The following is a 20471-nucleotide window of genomic DNA, read 5'->3' as shown; positions in this document are numbered from 1 at the left end:
CCGGAGCCTGTGCTCCTCAACGGGAGAGGCCACAACAGTGAGAGGCCTGCGTACCGGTTAAAAAAAAAAAAAAAAAGGTTTTCCTTCAGAGTACTGATCATGAGCAATGGTATATCCAGAATTTCCACATCAGAGGGGATTGGGGGTAATACAACTACAAGTCGAGGAAGAAGCGCAGCTGAGTTTGCACTGCACCTTACAAGATGCTGAAAATGCCTCAGTCACTTTATCTGAGCTCTCAAGAGAGAGCAGAGCTTATAATGTCTTCAAGGAACTCACCTGTCTTTAAGACACAATGAACTTACATAAGCCTAAATTCATTCTGTAAAGGCCCCACTCACAGTGTAATCAGGTCTTGATACATTCCTCCATGGGAAGAATTCATACTTCATCAGGAATCTACATTCAAGATCCTCCAGGTTTGGATTCCTGAATCCTGAAGATGTCAGTAATGAACCACCTTGGCCCTCTTTCCACTGAGCTTGGATATCGCCTTAGAAACCTCTATGCAGCCCTCCAGGTGACTGCTACCAACCTCCCCAGCATGCAAATTGAAACATATTTGTCACTCACAGATCCTACATGTTCAAGCACTTTCTACTCTTAAAAAACAGGAGAATGGCAACTGAACTGTCTCAAAGAATAATCTGTGGCCTGTAGGCGTTCATTCAGAATTGTATCTGCATTTTACACAAGGAGTTAGTTCTAATTGTTATTCACATTCAAATGTCTTGCTGCACATGGCCTCCAAACTCAGGCCTGAATCATGTGTGAGCTAGAGTCTGACACTGCCAGTATAATTACTTTCTCCTGGATGCAGTTGGAAACCATGACAGGGCAGTAGCATAATCCACTCCGTTCAAACCCCGACTCCACGTGCATGAATGAGTGTCCCGGCCTATCCCTTTATCTCATGCCTCAACCTCCTCATCTGACTAATGGAAATAAGATCATACCTACCTATTTCATCATGCGATTATGAGGAAACATGGGTTAATACTCAAAAAAACACTTAGAAGAGTGCCTGACATGTTAAACGCTTAATAAACGTGATTTAAAAATGTTGAACCAGGGCTTCCCTGGTGGCGCAGTGGTTGAGAGTCCGCCTGCCGCTGCAGGGGACACGGGTTCGTGTCCCGGTCCAGGAAGATCCCACGTGCCGCAGAGCGGCTGGGCCCGTGAGCCATGGCCGCTGAGCCTGCGCGTCCGGAGCCTGTGCTCCGCAACGGGAGAGGCCACAACAGTGAGAGGCCCGCGTACCGCAAAAAAAAAAAAAAAAAAAAAATGTTGAACAAAACGAATACCTTAAAGATCAATGTTTCACAGTTGGTGCATGGTACATTTAGTCACAGAAATATAAAAGGTTGGGTCCTTTAAAAAATGCATGCTCTCCACAGTTTAGTTTAGCACACATTTACCAAATGCTTGCTTACAAGATATCTGACACTATTGTAATAGTGGAAATACAAAGATAAATACGGCACTTCTCCACCTTGAAGCAAAAATCCTAACAATTACGAACTCCTATATTTTCTCCAGGTAGTGAGAAAACACCCACCAACATAAAATATACATTCAACCTGGATCTGAGTGTGTTCAAAATCACTGTTCAGCAAAGAGCTGCAGGTCTCTCCCTTAAGCTCCGTCTAAGATCTGCGTCCAAAAGAAGCAACAGCAAGGAGAAAAACTTAGACCAATCTTGGTTTTAGAGATGAATCTGCTTCTTTGATTCAAGTTTCTCTCCATAACAACTTTGGAGCCCTCTCTCCCCAGACCTGCGGGTTGACTCACTAGACTCATAAGAAATAAAGGTAGCAAAGTGTAGGTTTTCGTAAATTAAAAAAGTTTTCTCACCTAGACTTGTATTCTTACAAATTAATGAATTAAAAAAAGAAAAAAAAAAGACTAGTTTTCCAGCCTCCCTTATTCTAGATTTAATGTGCCTTGGGTATCTGACATCCTCATTCCATTCATGATTGCCATTCTTTCTAGGCGAGTCATTGCTTCAAAATATGTGTGGGTGTGCTTCTGGGAGCTCAAGACAGTCAATGTCCTCATCTTAGATGCAAATTCAGTGGTGCATTTGGGGCCCAGCTACTCCACTCTGCCAGCTGTGAGCCTTGCAGAGCCCAGGGGTCAGGACGGCTCTGCTCACTAGCAGGGTTAGTACAGGCCAGTTCGAGCCTCTTAGCAGTCTCTAAAATGGGTATAATAATACCCCAGAGAACAAACGGAGATAGCTTGTGTATACACATTCGATAAACTGCAAATTTGCTATTCAAAAGTAAGATATTATTAGCATTTCTCAGCTGCTCCGACTTTGTTTCTCCTAATTAGAATAAAAAAGCTACAGTCACCTTATTTACAGCACAGGGTTTCTGTGAGGACTACATGGGCTGTGTACATGTAGGATGACATTACGATGACTACTGCAAACACCAGTTACCGCTTCTGCCTGCCTCCTGAGAGCCTGCTATGCCTCCACCCCCTTATGGTCCTGGTGCAAATTTCCTGACCATCTCTTTCCTGTTTCTACAGCTAAAGACAGGTGATAGTCTTTTTTTCCTCAAAAGGAGAGTTTCAGCCATTTCTCCCTAATTCTCAAACCTCAGTGACTTCTAACAAAATGATCACAGTAGCTCCAAGGAACAGAAAGTACTGACATGGTCACCCTCCTCTTTAGAAGCATCAGAACCAGCATCTTACACAGACTGGCCAAAGCATCACATGGCCTGGACCGGGACAACCACTATGCAGGCAGCTGTCCAGGCTCACAGCAGGCACTGGCAAAGGAGCCCATCTTCGAGCTCTGAGGGTAACTGTTTGTTTAGGGTTATCACTTTCCACTTCCCAGAGTGTTTGCCTCCTTTTAATCAACCCAAATCAATCAGCCACCTTAAGGAACAAAGAGCTATGCATTACTGTATCACTAGTTAAATTGATCTCATTCCTTTATTTGTTTGTTTACTCTCTGTCCCTACGCCCCTCCCCATTAAAATATAAACTCCATCCAACAGGAGCTCTGTCTCTCCTGTGTGGTCCAAGGGCCTGACACAGGACCCAGCATACAGTAGGCACTCGACATGTGTAACTTCTATCTTATCATCCTTTTCCTTACACAATATTTTCTACTTATGAGACACTGGGCTTTAGAATTTCAATCTGGGAACAATATTAAGAGATTATCATGCCCCTGTATCTTTCAAATAATTGTAGCACTGGAACCATGTTTTCAATCACACTAAGGCATATATCTATATTCCATATGTATATCTATAGATATACCTTTATATATATTATATATAATATAGATATGCACATATGCCTTAGTGTAATTAAAAACTAGTGTTGGGGCTTCCCTGGTGGTGCAGTGGTTGGGAGTCTGCCTGCCAATGCAGGTGACGCGGGTTTGAGCCCTGGTCTGGGAAGATCCCACATGACGCGGACCACCTGAGCCCGTGTGCCACAACTGCTGAGCCTGCGCATCTGGAGCCTGTGCTCCACAACGGGAGGGGCTGGGGCAGTGAGAGGCCCGCGCACCGCGATGAAGAGTGGCCCCCGCTCGCTGCAACTGAAGAAAGCCCTCGCACAGAAACGAAGACCCAACACAGCCATAAATAAATAAATTAATTAATTTTAAAAAAAACTACTGTTTATATATGCTTTATATATCTCTTTCTAAGTTTATAATTATATGTCTGTATTACAAATATATGTGCATATATTATATAATATACATAATTATGTATACATACATACATAATATACATAATATATACAAATATATACATAATATACCCATAATTAAACAGGAGGCGGAGACCTTGGAGGCCCATTACACGTTCCTCCACCTCTCTTTCCTACTTTCATCCCTGAAGGACTCATAAGATATCTCTAGCTTAAAAGCCATTGATCTAGTCATTCACTCAACAAATATTTACTGTGGATCCAAAATGTTCCAGGAACTTCTTGGGGCTGGGATACATGTGGTGCACAAGACTGACATGGTCTCTGGTCTCATGGAGCTTACACCCCAGTGGGGAAAGATAGGAAATGCACAAATAAATAAGGAATCAACATAAACTCAGAGATTGATAAAACTTATGAAGACAACAAAACCTCTATAAAGGGGTAAAGTGATAGGGGAAGACGAGAGAGAAAAAGAGATCAATCATGCATGTCTACATTAGTTAGAGCAGCCAGGGAGGTCTCTCAAAGGAGGTGATATATGAGCCAAATCCTGTGTGTCAAGAATAATCCAGCCAAGCAAAGTGCTGAGGAATCCAAACATTTCGGGTTGCAGATGGAGACACTAAGAAACAAAGGAGGACTGACTGGTCCCAAGGTCACCCTGTTAGTTAGCAGTTAAGCTTGGACCAGAATGGAGGTCTCCTGTCACTCCATACTTAACCACTGGGATACAATGTTCTCTTTCCTACTTTCTGCAGTTTGGCATACTCTTGTCTTCTGGAGCAACTGCCTTTAAAACGGATCTTTCCCATACTCTTTAACACACTTCCTCCCTTCTATTTTCTCTGTAAAGTCACCCATATAATCAACTTGTGTCTCTATTTACTAATAATACTTTACTATATATACTAAAAATAACCATGGTAAACAAAGGGTGTGTGTATGTGCACGTGTGCATATGTAATGGGAACCTGGGGCACATTTTCTAAGCAAAAGTAAGACCCATTCTATTGGAAAAGAAAGGCAACACGACTTCCTTTATCTTAATATTTTTAAAAAGAAAAGCCATGTTGCAAAACATAATATCAAGAATTTTCATCTAAAAATCAAAAAAATCTTAGAAGAAAAGCTAGTTTAGAAGTTACTAGGGAAAACGTCACCATCTCTCTGGCTCTAATCTAACAGTGGAACTGAGTGTGTCTACCCTTTGAAACAAAATAAATGACAACCAAAACCAAATGCCCCTTTTGGCTTCCTGCTAGTTATCTTGCTTTGTGAAAGAAAATGCACTGGGCTGGCCTGGAGCCTAAGATGTGATCCACAGACCCACAAGATTCTAGGAGTCGTAAAGATGCAATTTGAAGATCTGTGCTCTAACTAAATCAAGAGATAGGGAAGGAAGGGATTGTGCTACCAAAGAAATTCTCTAGATTGAATATTTGGTTGGGTAAATTTTCCTTTGTTGATTTGGAGCAGATCCTGTGCATTTCTTTTTTCCAGTTCTATTAAATCCTTAAACAGATCTGAGTTTTAAGGGCTTAGGGCTGCCCTTGGGAAATAGGTGATTACACTCTCTGTTTAGGGTTTCAGTGATAAGGGGATGGGGGGGAAAGAGGTAGTGGATTGAATTCCCCTCCTCCAGGCCGATTCCTCAGTGACTCTCTTTTGTAGTTCCTGTTTAAAGCGGAAACACGTTTAAAAAATGAAGTGGTGGCACATATAAAACCCCATCCATTAATCTGCACTTTCCAATTGTTACACGTATATGAAAGAGAGACAAACAGATGGAGAGACCGATGTATACAGCTAAAAGACTAGTCAATTCCTGAGGAAGGAAGGCTCTACAAGAATATTTTTCTTTTTGGTTTCTATTTTATATTTCATGTAATTATTTCACTGGGGGACTGGACTGGAAAACTTCTTTACCCACAGAAATGTTGCAAGTGTAGTTGGGAGATCTGGGGAAAAAAAAATCAGTGCTTCCCCCCAAAGTCACTTTCATGAATCAAACTCTAGTCCTACCACTGTTTTTCTCATACTGGAACCCTAAACCCCATCAAATAGGGTCAGATATGGAGTGATTTGCTCATTACTTCTAGGAAGGGTGCTAAGCAATTAATATGGCTGTGCCCTTGCCCTCTGCCCCAGCTGGCTAGACCTTGTTTCCAAGATTACTTCAGACCCTCCTCACTAGCACTTCCTCTAAAAAACAAAATAAAACATTCCCACTCTTGTCACATCTCCTTTCCATTCTTCCTAGCAGATATATTTAAGTCAAGATTGAAGGCTGAAAAACAGAAGCAAACTATCAGGGAACTTATTCAAAGTGTATCAACCCAAAAGGGGCCTCAGAGGTGGGCCAAACCACCACCAAGTGCCCCTCATTGTTTTTCCAAGAAGGAAAGTAAGCACCTGGGAGGTAAAAGAATTTGACTAAGTTGCTACTAGTTGGTATCAGTGGGAGCACTGGGACCTTCAACATCCAGTTCCCAGGCCAGTACTCTCTTATTATCACTATAAGGACTAGACGTATAATATAGTATCACTATATCACTCCCTCTTTATTTGTTTATTCATTTATTGTGAAGTGTAAAATGGAAAAAATGATGCACTTAGAGTAATCTGCTACCAAAAAACCACAAAAACAATAACAGGGATAGATGTTAGAAAGTCTGCTCTTCAAGACAGAATATGCTTACTTTCCCCCAGATGCCGTACTCGCTAGCAAAGTCTTCTGTGACCTAGAAGATCGAAGGCAATTACATTGCCCATATATATTTGCTATGCTGTTTGACTCTCCCAAGGGCAGCATAACAGTACAAGGGGAGTGACATCTTTATGAGGTTAACCCTTTTCTATTTTAAGGGTAGACTACCAAAGGCAGACGTGCTCCCTGAAGCATATCAAGAATGCTGGAAATTTGGTAGTTAGGAGGAATGACAGCACCAGGCCATCATGCAGGAGGGAAAAAATAAATTGTTCAGAGGAACAGTGAGCTGGGGAAGCCTATGAGAACACTGATGCCCATGAAGTGAAAGTGAGATGATAAAGGTGGTGGGGCGGGGGGGTGGGGGTGGGCGTTGAATTATAACACAGCGAGAAGAGACAAAGGACAAAGCAAGGAAACTAATGTTTGTTAAGCTCCACCATATGCCAGACAACACGCTAGGTTCTTTTATGTATTATCTCATACAATCCTCACAACATTTTAAGATAGTTTCTACCATCACGAAAAGCAGAAAATGAGTCTTCAAAGATGTTAGGTAACCAGTCCTGAGGTAACACACCTAAAGAGGCGGAACTGTCTTCTACGCTAAGGTTTTCTGGCTCTGATTCAGTCAACCTCTGCTAAGTTAAAACTATGCACTATTTCCCATGATCCTCTAGGTCGGCTCGGCAGTTCCTCTGCTGATTCCACCTGAACTCACTCACCTGTCTGGCTCCACTGAGTTGGAGGATTGGCTGGTCCAAGATGGCCTCGCTCTCGTGTTGGCAGTTGGTGCTGGTTAGAGGCAGGGGTACCTTGGTTCTCAGCATGTGGACATTCATCCTCCAGCTGGCTAGACCACCTTCATTATATTGTGGTCTCAGTGTCACAAGAGGGCTTTTTTATTTAACCATTTTACTGAGATATGATTGACATATAAAGAGCTGTACGTATTTAATGTATACAACTCAATGAGTTTGGAGATAAGTATACACCCAGAAAACCATCACCACCATCAAGGCCAAAAACATATCCATCATTTCCCAAAGTTTTCTCCCGTCCTCTTTATTTTTATTTACTTACTTACTTGTTTGTTTGTTTATGGGAGAACACTTAAGATTTACCCTTAACAAATTTTACGTCTAAGAGAGCTTCTTTTTTTTCTTTTTTTTCATCTTTATTCTAAGAGAGCTTCTTAAAGCCCATTCTCAGAAGTAGCGCAATGCCATTTCTGTCATACACTTTTGATTAAAACAAGTCGCAAGGCTACTCAAGGTTCACTGGGGAGAAATAGCATCCACTTTTCAATGGGAGGAGTGGTAAAGTCACATTACAAAGGGGCATGTGGGATGGAAGGAATCATTGTGATCATTTAAAAAACAACTTACTCCAATAAAGATGTTTTAAAAAAAATAAAATTAAATTAAAAAAAAATAAAACAGCTTACCATAGGCTCTAAACTCCATGCTCCTTCTACTATCAAAATTAATATAAATCCTACATTGTCTTTAACTGTTCTTTTTATAGATTTATTAAAAAGGACTACTTTATAGAACCTGGAATAGATGTCAGAAAACTTGGGTTCTAGTTCTACCCGTACTGCTATGGGAACTTGGAGTGTTTGCTTTTAAATGGGGTTTAATCTTTTCACCTATGAGAAACAGGTTTGATCTGTTTTCTCTCTAAGGGCTCATGAGACTGTATAAATTGATAGAATAGTGCCTCTTTTGAGAACAATATGAACTAGCCCTCTTAGGGGATGGGCAGGATGGAGATGAGAAGGTTAGAAATGAGATGGCTTCTATTTTGCCACATACTCCCTCTTTCATTGCTGTGGGTTTGGAATTTGGGGGGCAGTGAGCAGAGGAAACTCCTTCCTACGGGTGGTTGAAATCTTCCATGATCTGGGTGTTGCTCTGATCTTTTCCATTTAATACATTCTAAGACAGCATGGGTCCTCCTGCATTACACCAAAAACAAGAGTACAAGTCCTTGCTCTAAGGGCTTCTAGACGCGGTTAGACAAAACATTCACATGCAACACACACTCACACCAGCGAAGCAGACAGTGGAGGTGAGAAAGCTCCTGAGCTAGCCTCTTCCTGAGGGAGCTGAGAGCTCTCTTGGAAAGATACTGTTGCCTAGTCTTTGGAAGATCAGGTTCCCAAGGAGAAAACTAATGTTTAATTTAGCACAAAGACAGCTCAGAATCTCTCGCCGGGGGAATGAGCCTGCAAACAGATGCACATGCAAAGAATCTAAGCGAGAAAAGGAAGCTCTCGTTGGTGCAATGGCTACAGGACTTGGGTGCAAACTTTCCTGATCTATCGCCTCTGCCCCGTGTTTCTGTCAGAAGGACCACTGCTCTTTCCTGTTTACCCTTATGTCTGTACTTTGCTCTTTTTCAACACCTCTGTGAAACAACCAAATGGGATAATACCACCAGCTCACAGGTTTTGCTGTCTGAAATTACATGGTGTAGTGTGGCAATCAAATGTGCAAGCCTTTGCCGGTTTAGCAAGTATGGGCCTACTTACGTGAACAACAACGAAAAATTAGTTTCTCAGCTGCTCAGCCAGAGAATGTTTTTATTTTTACATAATTTAGACTCCAGAGACCTCCAGAAATGAGCAGTGTACACCAAAGTGTGGCAATCGTCATTCCAAAGACACAGTACAGTACACATTGTATTCAATTAAGCCACTTCTTTGCACCCTGGTTACCATGACTCTGAGAGATTATACTGTGTATCCAACAAACCCCTGGTAAGTTATTAGCAGTTGAAGGAAACTTTGGCCTTAAGTAAATTTTCTGGGGGGGAAAAAAAAAAAAAAAAAGAAAAAGACATGTAATTAACTTTCTGTTCAAATCCTTCAGAACTACCTGAAAAGAAGCCTGTTGTACAGTGAGGAATTCAAGGTGTTGGGCTTCATGTGGGTGAGAGTTATTAGTGTGCCGGAAAGCTGAACCACATTTCTGACAAAAGAGAACTTTTAAAACAACAATGTTAATGATTCTATATTAACATAGGAACCAGCCGTGACTCCAGAAGCAAGAACACTGTTAAAAACAATATAAAACAAAACAAACCCAACACGAGTTTGATTCTACATTTCCTCAGAATATTATCCTTCAAGAGGAGGAGGGGAATGTAAGTTTAAATGATGGGGAATAAAGAAACTACCAAAAACGTTTTGACTACATTCTTTGCTCTGAGTTAGAACCAAGAAATCCGTCCTTATCCAAATATCACCCACCAAGAACAAGATTATGCTCATTCTAATCCTGTCACTTTTTCATAGAAACACTGTGCTTTTGATTAAGAATTATCCTCACAGAAACTTGCTTTGAAGACTTGGCAGCATTTTCCTCGTGTTTCTTATGGAAAGTCACACTTGAGGAGGTACTGAGCAAAGAAGAGATTCCCAGCTAAGACCCACATCAAGGCTTGAAATTTTCAACATGCTCCAGGTCGGGGTTGGGAAGAGGGCAAATTCGTGCCGCCTGTTTGTGTGCGGTTGCAATGAGAGAACTGATTCCCTGGCAACTTGAGCAAGGGACCTGGCTTTCAAAAGCATACATTTGAATCTCCAAAGCAGGGAACTGCTAACTCTTTGAGACTCTGTGACCAGATTCACTTAAGAATTACTCGTCAGTATGAATTAATAATTTAGTTCAATTGGTAAATTTGGACTATTCCATTCTAATCATTCCAAATTCTCAATAGACAGTCTAAATTTCTCATTTACCCACACAGTCCACACTACACACTCCCCGGGCAACTAAATGGAAACCCAGCCTTTATTCAAGAAGAAGTAAGGAGTCAAATAAACACTCACTCTAGTCAAGTTCTAAATTAGGAGTCCTATAATCCCAGGAATGGAAGAGATATTAATTGATCCTGTTCTGAAGAAGGATACTATTCAACCCATTTCCTAGAAATGTAAACCCCTCCCAGACAGCATCTCCATAGTAAACTATTTAGGGATAGTATAGATATGCTGGGTAATATGGTATACTTCACTAACCATTTTAAATAAATATAAAGAGAAAAAAACATCCCTTGCATAAAATATCCCTGACATCCTTTTGGGGAGAGAATCCTGAGCTGGGAAAACCACGAATCTGACTTGACTATGTCACTTCTCACATTAACAATAACAACATCTAAAATGTATTGAGCCTATTCTAGGTGCCAGAAAGTAGTTAGTTATATCACTATCATTCCATTTTACAGGTGAGAAAACTGAGGCTGGAGAGTTTAATTAAATGAACCAAGAAGACACAGCTAGTAATTTGTAGAGCTGTGATTTGAAACCAGGTAGTCTCACCCTAACCCCAGGTTCTTAAGTGCTACGATGTCTTGCCACCTCAAGCTGACTTTAACACTTCTGTTTCCAACCACACCGCCACCCCTTTCAGACTGTAAATTCCAAGAAGACAGAGGCTATATCAAATCGCTCATCATGGATACATTCATTCTCTTGGCATAGAATAGCTGCGCAATGATTCTTTATTGACTTCATGGATAATTTCCCCAAACTCGAAAAAGCACCCATGTCCACAGTCTTGATATGAAATTTTAGAACACTTGCTAAAACTATTAAGACCCACAGAGACCACAGTGCCTGTCAAATACTATTTGCCCATTTCTTGGCCATTCCTTTGGCAATTTGCTTGTGGTAGGGCCCGACTCTCTAGTCGTCTTCAAGCCTTGTGGAGAATATATAAACCTCTCTCTTCATCCCCTCTCCAAGGAAAAAGAACAGCTTTCATTCTTTCACACCTGTCCCTTAGATATGTATAGGAAAGGGTCAGAGCTAGGATCCAAAGATGGAGAGCCGCTCCAGCTATGGTCAGTATCCCAGCATCCTGCCTCGAATCAGGGAGGGACGGAGTTGTTGACTTTTTCCCTCAGCCATCTACTCCATAGGAGCCTTCCCTGTGCCCTGTGAACATGGACCAAATAGGGGAAACCGGTATCGGACTCCTTAGGGCTAGTAAAAGATCTGTAACCCACCTGTAATTAAAAAGCAAGGAAGAAAGCAAGTAAATCTCAAAGACTATCTGGGCTCACAGCTTCTCATAAATTTCTGCTTATGATTTTTTTTGTTTTGTTTTAATGAAAAGACCTTTTCCAAGTTAATAAACTCATTTGTTGGGAAGATCAGTTTAACATCAAGAGAACCCACTTTTACCCACGGGGGAAATTCTTATTTGCACTGGAAGGCCTAGCCAGCCCAAGAAGAGAGGTGTAGTTGGTTCTGCTTCTTTTAGTTTCTCTTCTGCGTCTAGCGACTGTGCTTTTAAAACCGTCTCCTTTCAATGCCAAAGGCCATGTCACGCTGTATATAACTCACAGTGAATGGGAGAAGTGTGTAAATAGCAAGGCATTAAGCAGCTCAAGGGACTTGAAGATAGGTAATACAGAACACTTAGGCAGTGAGCAATGAGAAGAGGCTGCTGGAGGGGAAATGTAATACTTGTCTTCAAGTATATGAAGGATTATTATTGCTTCACAGACGCTGACTCCTCTGAGCCTTCCTTGCTCGACCATTTCCCAGGGCTTCTGATACACTCTTGCCAGAGCTCCGGACCCTCCAGGAGGTGGATCGGCCTCACGTGTTCCCCTCACTGTTCACACGCGACCACAGTGTCAGCCAGGCTCCACTCTCTGTTCCCAAACACCCAAGGTTCACACACATTGGCACCCAGCAGCCCCACTCCTCATTCCACCTTCTCTCTTGCTCCTCCCAGGCCTGCTGGGGACCCACATTGTCCATAAAGTGCTGCCTGGCCTGGGTTTGACTTTCTCTCCTACCAACTACTAACAGCACTCATGTTTTGAGTACCCGCTATGTGTCAGGCATTATACTGACTGTTACGCTAAAGAATATTAGCTTTACTTTACAGATGAAGATACTGATGCCCAAAAAGAAAATTATCTCCCCAAGCTCATACAGCTGTAGGTGTGAGGGAGGGATCAAACACGGGTCAAACTCGAAAATCTATGCATAAAATTCTTCCATTTACTAAATCTCTAAGCCTCAGTTTCCTTATCTGTAAAATAGCCAAATATTGCTTACTCATCTCTCTCTCTCTCTTTTTTTTTTTTTTTAAGCATCACATAAAATATACAATAAAAGTGCCTTGACATTCTAGGGCTCAAGAAATATTTATTCCTCTCTCCCTCTGATTTTCTATATCAGTTTTGGTCCATTCTACCTAGTTAAGTACTTTTACTGTGTCCATGTGGTCTTGATTGACGACTAGCCTGTAAGTAAGAAGGGACTAGGTCTTTAGCTGTATTTCTCTATTCTCGCACAGAACCTGTTAAAGTATAAGGGAAATTATCATGAAAATGCAGAAGAATTTAGGATTGTTTTCATTAAACATGATCCTGCCTATGATCATATAAAAGGGACTGGATTAAAGTACAAGGAAGTAGTAGAAGCCATTCGGAATGGTTTAGCTGCCATGCATAGCAGAACTGGATGATTTTTTTTTCAAATTTCCTTCTAAGCTTTCTGAGATTAAATAGCAGTGCTAAAAACAAACGCACACAACAACAATAAAAACAAAAACAGCTAATCAAGGCCACTCTTTCAGTCATATTTGTTATGCCTAAGAACATTTGGACACCCATGTTTGTCTTGGTACTTAACAAAAGGTTTACTGGCAGAGGGGAGCCATACCACACTAAACTTTAAGGTTGAGAAAAATTTGATAAGCATCACCTAGCAAAGACATTATTTCAAAGAAAGCAGATGCCTTCTATAAATAAACATTGACCTACACAAGCAAGACATCTTGGGTAACATACTAACATTACTTGGCTGTCAAAACAAGCTTTCTACCCATTTTTTGGTAAAGGAGTGTACCAACATCTCTCTCCACTTGAACTCTTTTGCCTTTGTGAGATCTTACAATTATATTTACTGGAAAGAAGTAGTAGGAAGGTTCTGGATAGATAAGAACTCCCCCTTTATTACTCTGTTCTGGAAAACAGAACAAAAATAGGTCAGTTTTTAAGGAAATGATGGCTGCACATATAAACAATGTAAACACTCCTATCACTGTCCCACGGAGGATATTTACCACATGGACAGCTGCAGACACCCAGCTCTGGCCAATGAATTGTTTCTGTTTTCAGCCCCACGCCCACCCTACAGCCCTCAAATTTTGAACTGTCAATTGGAAACTTGATTATTATCAGTTAAAAATAACCAGGGGACTCTGGCAATGATTTAACTTGTTTGAATTTCTTAAGCTAACAATTAACATTTTAGACTATTGTTGACAAAATAGTTAACTTTCCCATGTCATTTGTGCAAACTACTTTTCTAATATTCCTGACACAAGCCGGGGGACACACCTTTCCAAAGCTGCTCAGGTCTGTGCAGGGGCCTGTAAAAGACCCTAAACACTTTCACACCGTTGCACATTTTCACTAGGATTTCCAGGGACCTTCGGGAACACTTAAGTACTCTGATAGCTCAGTCTTATCTTGACAGCACTGAATTTGAAATACCAACCCCTCTATTTACAATAAAAGCTATTTCACCATTTAAAACAGACAACTGAAAGCTTAAGTACACTTTTAATCCCTGGAAAAACTGGTATTATGATTTGTTGTCTAGTAGTTTATTATTAGTAATACTAGTAATAATGCCTTGCATTTCTGCAGTGCTTATTTTTTTTCCAGAGTCTATTCAGAAACACACATTCATTGGCTTTCTCAACGAGCTAGGGCAGCATTATTGTTCTGTTTTACACATGACTGCTAAGTAACTTGTCCTAGGTCACCCAGCTTGTTAGTGATCACGCAGGCACAGACCCCGAGGATGCAGTCTCCTTGTCCGATCTGTTTTCTTTCCTCCACACTATATTAGAGAAAAGATAATCTCTGAAGCCAAAGATGACTTAGAACAACTTATCTATCCAGCCTAGCAACAGAGTCTAAAGCAACAGAAAAAGAGCTTGTCTCAGGCAAAAGGGAAAGATTAATAATGCACCACGGAAGCTCTAAACCTTTCTGTTCCATGGACCAGCAATTATTCAGTTTCACAGTTCATTCAAAGATTCAAACATACTTCACCAGAAAATGATTTAGTGCCTAAAGCCTGCTCCAAGTGGTCAGAAATGCAGATCTGCATAAACCCTTACAATCCAGGCCCTCTTTAAAGGCCCTGTTCCTGCAATCTCTGCAGTAATGGGGCTTCCCCTGAACTTGCACTTGAGTTAAATGAAGAAACTGGCTGAGTAAGGGCTGCAGAATTAGGCTCTCAATGTGGACAGAATTAGAACCAGCTTGGAGGTTTATTTCTTGCATTGTTCTTGAAACTCAGGCTATTGAAAATCTCAGACATTATATATTTCTTGTAGTATCACACCCCTCAAAGACAACACTATCCCACAGAACAGAAGTTCCCTTTCCACCCTCATTCAGATATTACTGACTATATACAAGGCATTGTACTAGCAGGTATGCAGGACACAGGGCTTTCATCTGAGGACACCGTGCATATTCGGTTTTAGATGATCAATATTCTCTCCTTTTCTCCAAAGGACATGTATGGTCACTTAGGGCATAAGAATTAACTATTAAAGGGATACCTTCAACACACCCAGACAGAAATAAATCTAGTTATGGACACAGTATTAAGAAAGAATTCTGACACCCATTCTGCGCAAAGTCCCCTTTAAATGGATGGTGTTTCTGAAAATAAGAGGATCCTGAGCGAAGTGAGACCTGCAGATTTAACAGGCTTAGTGAATCACTCCCAAATGCCCAGGCCTCCCTTCAGACACAATGTTATCAGGTTAATACAGTACTTGCATCACCATCTCTGAGTACCATGCTGAGTAACAAAGCGCCAAATTTAGAAGCTAAAATGGAGAAGGGAATTTCCAATAACCAAAAGGGGGGTGGTGGATCAACCCTTGCAATGGCACAGGTTTGCAGTGAAAAGCCACCATCAGAAATAAACTGGACTTTTTACTCCTAACTCACACTGCACCTCTCATCAATCTTCTCGGCACTCGGGGAGGGAGCTCCTCTAAGGGGATGTTTTAGGAGATGGCTGGTAGTTAGGGGAGAGAAAGCAGATTCCCTTTCAGAACAGGAGTGAAGGAGCAGCCACCTTTCACAGCAGTTAAGCCTCCAGTCGGGAAAGGCCAGACATGGTGCTCTCACTTCCTCCCAGCATGGATATTGCTATCGTGGTAAAGTTACAATAACCACTGAAGTTGGTTTCAATTCGCATACCCAAGCCCCCAAGAAAAAGAGGCAGCCTCATCTTCCTTCCAAGTGGGAGAAAAGCAAAAACCAAAAGAACGAGGCCATAAGCAGACACCTTCCTTGCAGCGGCTGGGATGTGAAGGCCACATCCCATCTTGGCACCCAGGACAGAGATCTGTCTTCTCCACTGAGAAGGGCTGGGCGCCTGGTTCCCTGTATCACCCCCCGAAACACTTACCAGGAGACTGTGAAGCACACAAGGCGGTATTATTGGGAGACTTGCAGACAGATTATAAATTTACTGGGGACAATCAGGGCATTTAGATGCTTTTGGCTGCAGATGCCAGTGACACACACACTCACATACAAACCTCATTCTTCTCTCCATTTGAGTGATTCTTTACCCGCCCCACCCCCCTTTACCTCAACATGTCTCTTTCACGAAACAAACTCTCATTGCTGTCCTAGGGAATTCCAGGGAGAGGTGGGGATAGAGCAGGTGGAAGGGAGAGGAAATTAGGCCTTGAAGCACTAATATAACCCCACAGGCTAATTGTATCCAAGGATAAAACAACAAACATTGGGCAGTTTAACTGTTAGCAGTTATCTTTCGTCTGGAGTTGGCGCCAGGAAGTTGCAGTTCTAGGCATCTCAAGCAAAACGTGTGGTGGAATAGAACAGCACCAATACAGCCCCCAGACTTTCTGGAAACTTCAACCATCACAGACCCAGGCCAGGGATAAGGAGGACCCACAGAGAAGCATCCTAGGGGCCTGGCTGGAGGATGTCCTCTCCCTAGAGCTCCTTCTCAAGTTCCCTCGGAGAAGGAGTTCAACGCAGTGCCTGCCTCTCCTTTGGGCTTTTTGAGGACGTTTCAGTTTGCATGGCCATTTCCTGTTGCTGACTTTCGTTAGGGCTGGCTTGGGCAAACTGGAGCTGTGCTGTTAGCGGACACAGAACTTCCGAATCCCCACAGAACTCAGAAATGGAGGAAGCTTGCAGGGCTGCAGGGCTGCAGGGCTGCAGGGCTGCAGGGCAGGGCTCCACCTTCTACCCTGAGGCTATGGGCCCAGCAGCTTTGGGGGGAAAGCCAGCACACGACTGGCAGTCACCTGACCTGGACTAGCACCAAGAACTAATGAGTCAAGGGCTACCCGCTCTGGGATGAGGTGTGTCTATACCTCTAAGGAGGAACTTCCAGCCAGAAACCTAATCACAACTTTCAGGTTGGATGTCCTGTCACCAGGAATGGCTGAAGACAAGGCACTTTCTAGGATGACAGCATGGTAACAGCCCCTTTGCGCCTGCTCATTTTAGTGAAGGCTGTAAGTGGGCAGTATCTGACTGAAGTGTCTGTGGCAAGAAGCTAGATGGGGACAGTGGGGGAATCTGTAAGAAATCAGGGAGCAGGCCTTGTAAAAACACTCCCTCACCAGTCTCTGGGCTATTTCCCCAAGTTTTTGTTTTTGAGTGAGGGAACGCTCAGGGAACTTGCTCTGCTAGAGGTTACCACTTATGTTCTCCTGACCCAGGGAGAAAGGGCCACTTCAAAGAGGGAAGGGGAAATAGGACAAGAAGGAAAAGGCTTGGCTAAAGGTCATCTGGACTGCTAAACAAATGCTTTCAGGCTAAGCATGGCTTGCTGGGCCTAATCAGTGCTGGCTCGCCAAAGCAGGAGGCTTCCTGAGACAAGACCTTCCTCAATGGCTCAGGTCTTGCCGCTCGTAGCCAATTCTTCTGCAAGCTCTGGACCCCAGAGCAAACTCTGGAAAACTCAAGTTGCTTACCACTTAAGGAATACTCTACAGGTGGAGGAGAACCCATGAATGAACACCAGCAGAACTTGACGAGTAAGGGTTTAGTAACACCTCACAAACAAGACACCCAATAGCCTTTGAGGTAGTCAGGTGGCATCTTGGCCCTTTGCACTGCCGTCCACTCTACATCAGGCCGAGGCCAGCTCTACCCTCGCCAAAGTCCACACGACCACAGCCAGAATCGGGAGAAAACCAGGTGCCTTACCGCAATCAGGGCCGAGTTCCTCTGGTCTGCCGGGGTTGAAGCCGGTGGCTGCTGCTCCCCGTCAATCCCACCACTGCCACCATTATTGCTACTGCTCAGCAGGTGCTGCTGGTGGTGATGGTGATAGTCTGGTGGGGGCGGTGGGGCCGCTGTCGCTGCCGCTTGGGAGGCTGTAGGAGGGGCAGCAGGTGGCGGGGGAGGGGCTGTAGTGGTGGCAGCAGTGGCAGTGGCCTTGGTGTGTTTGCCAGCCTTCCTCGCCCCCTGGCCGTGCTGTACGAGGCTCAGGAGCTGCAAGGTGCTCTCTCTTTCCCGGTCTGAGCTCTCGGCCCTACCCCGTTCGTAGCGTCCTTCACAGCTCAGGTGGTGCTGGCGGCAGACGGCGATCCGTGCCCGAAGGCGCTCCACGATGGCACTGTGCACTCTCGGGGTGACCGAGCCCCCTCCAAGGAGCCCCGCCCCAGGGGCCCCCCCTAACCCTCCTGTGGGGGCCTGCGGGGGCGCTGTGTCCCCCATCTTACTGGACACAATGATTGCTGCCTCTGGGATGGTGAGGTGGAAGGAGGCTATGGCTGGTTAGTGCAGGCAAATCTGCTGTTGACAATGTGCGCTCAGTGTTCAGGGCCACATGAATAGAGGTCTTCAGAGGTTGGGGGGAGTAGTGGAGAAGGTATGGGGGAGGGGAGGGAGTAAAAGAGGGTGAGGAGAAAGAATAGAAGCCAATCGCAGAGCGTAAGTTGGAAACAAACCCTGATCAACTTAACTCTAATTGCATTTGACAGCTCTGGAGAAGTTGGACAGTTAGTGGGGTTTTTCTCCCCCCACCAAGCTGACAAGAGCCACTAGGTACTTTGTAAACACACGATCGATCTGGGGGTAAGAGCAAGAATTCAGGGATTGTCAAGTGAGAGACAGGAACAGACAGCCAAGGGAATTGTGAGAGGTATTAATACAGAGCTGGACTCCCCCTCACCTAGTTGTTTTGGAAGATTCTTTATGGGGATGTTTCTGCAGAGAAACCCATTTCTACCATGGTCTCTGTAACCCACGGCCTTTACTTTTCCTCAGGTTAAAAATAAAAAAAAAAAAAGTGCTGTTTCAGAAGCTTTTTGAAGTCAATGTTCAAAACGTACAAAAATCAAGAGATACTGTCCTTTGGCTTTTAATGTTTTCCTCCCTTTCCCTTTGCTCCGGTGTTTTCTCCCCTTTGGGGGACTGCAGGATGTGATCCTCTCCCCAAAGAACGGGAGGCAGCTTTTCAATTGTTAATACCAGTAACTGGACTTTTGGACCATGCTTTTTTCTTCGGCTAATCCAATCACCAGTAAAATCCTCATTCCCTCTAAGGTTTCCCAGCCTTAAATGAAAGCAGTCTGAAGTCACTAGCCACTGAGAGAGATCCTTCAACACATTTTTTTCTTTCCCGCTTACGTTCCTAGTCTTCACCCCCGGCTCGATCCTAATACAGTTATCAAGAGAGACAAACTCCTCCGAGAGTAATTTACAAACGATGGTCAAACTTACAAACTTCCAGCAAATTGCACCGAGTCATGTCCAGCCACTTTTCTGTCCACTTTTGTACATTCCATCCCCGGCCAGTGGATCTGAGGGTCTGGACTCGCAATAAGCAATGTGGTTCTATCTCTTGGATTGTTCCGCTTTAGAGATGGAAAAGAAAGTAGCTGGTCTTTTCCTTTCTCTTTCCCGTCTGTTGTTCGCCGCTGGGCTGACACTGGCTCCGCAGCCCGGAGTCACGGCGATACACAGGCTTTCATTGTGCTCCGATAGGAGAGGGAGAGAAAGAGAGAGAGTGAGACAGAGGGAGAAAGAGAGAGCCAGCGAGCTGCGGGGGGGGGGGGGGGGGGGGGGGGGGGGGGGCGGGGGCGGGGGGAGCGCTCGCCCGAGGCTCCCTGGTGGAAGGCGGGTGCCACTGCACAGGCGAGCAAGGCGGCCGGCGCCGGGGAAAGGGGAACACAGAGGGCCTCCCAGCGGCTGAAGAGGTGAATCCCAAAGCCTGCGCATCTCGGCGGCGGCGCGCGCAGCTCGGCCTCCGCCTCGGCTCCGGGGCGGGGGAGAAGGCTGGGGAAATTCCCCAACCTCTAGTCGACTACTTCACCAGCTCGAAATGTTGAAGAAATTCCCGGCCAGGGGATGTATTTTCCCTTCCAGACCTCCGTTACGCCCCCCTGAGGATGTCATTTTCATTTTTCAGTATGTTGTCCATGACACCCCAGAGCACCCTAGCGAGAGCTGGGTGAGCACGGAGGAGATGTTCAAGAGTGTCACAGGGAGACGTAGGGTGTGTGCGCGTTGCGGGAGGGGGGAGGAGGGAGAGGAGAAGAAATCACATCATTAGCTCCTAAAGGACAGGCCGGTGTCTATCTACCTGCCCGCCTGCTTTGTACGTCTCTGGATAAGTCAATCTGGGTGATCATAAGCATATCAGTAAGAATAACTAAAATAGTTTACCATGATGAAATTACCAATACCAGTTCCAGAAAGGAAAAAAAAAAAAAAAGATTTCTTTGAAAATACAAGATTGCCTATGACAGACCTAATGCAAGATCTGGGGTCTCCATAGATGTCTGATTTACATATACAATGAGGAAAATCATTATGTAGCAGTCGAGTTTCAAAAAGTTTACTAACACAAACCAAATAGATCTCTGACACAGACTGTTGTCCCCTCATCTTCAGATAATCCTACCTTTAAGACCTCAAAATGTATATTGGATTCTGCTTATTATTATCAATTATGGAGAATAAATTAAGGTGAGTGCAAGATTGGTATAGTCAGGTCCATAAATATTCTGTG

General features: G+C 43.8%; 1 protein-coding gene across 1 annotated transcript in view; it reads right to left on the bottom strand.

Annotated features, from left to right (window-relative positions):
- The window catches only part of MAML2 (mastermind like transcriptional coactivator 2), a 366711-nt gene extending 347233 nt beyond the window's left edge, over positions 1-19478 (bottom strand). Inside the window, exon 1 of the mRNA XM_019923756.3 lies at positions 17660-19478. Coding sequence (XP_019779315.1) covers positions 17660-18172 — 513 coding nt within the window. The 5' untranslated portion in view covers positions 18173-19478. The remainder of the gene's footprint in view (positions 1-17659) is intronic.
- Between the last annotated feature and the right edge of the window lie 993 nt (positions 19479-20471).

This window comes from Tursiops truncatus, chromosome 8, assembly GCF_011762595.2.
Source record: "Tursiops truncatus isolate mTurTru1 chromosome 8, mTurTru1.mat.Y, whole genome shotgun sequence".
Lineage (NCBI taxonomy): Eukaryota > Metazoa > Chordata > Mammalia > Artiodactyla > Delphinidae > Tursiops > Tursiops truncatus.
This window is presented reverse-complemented; position numbering and strand designations above follow the sequence as displayed.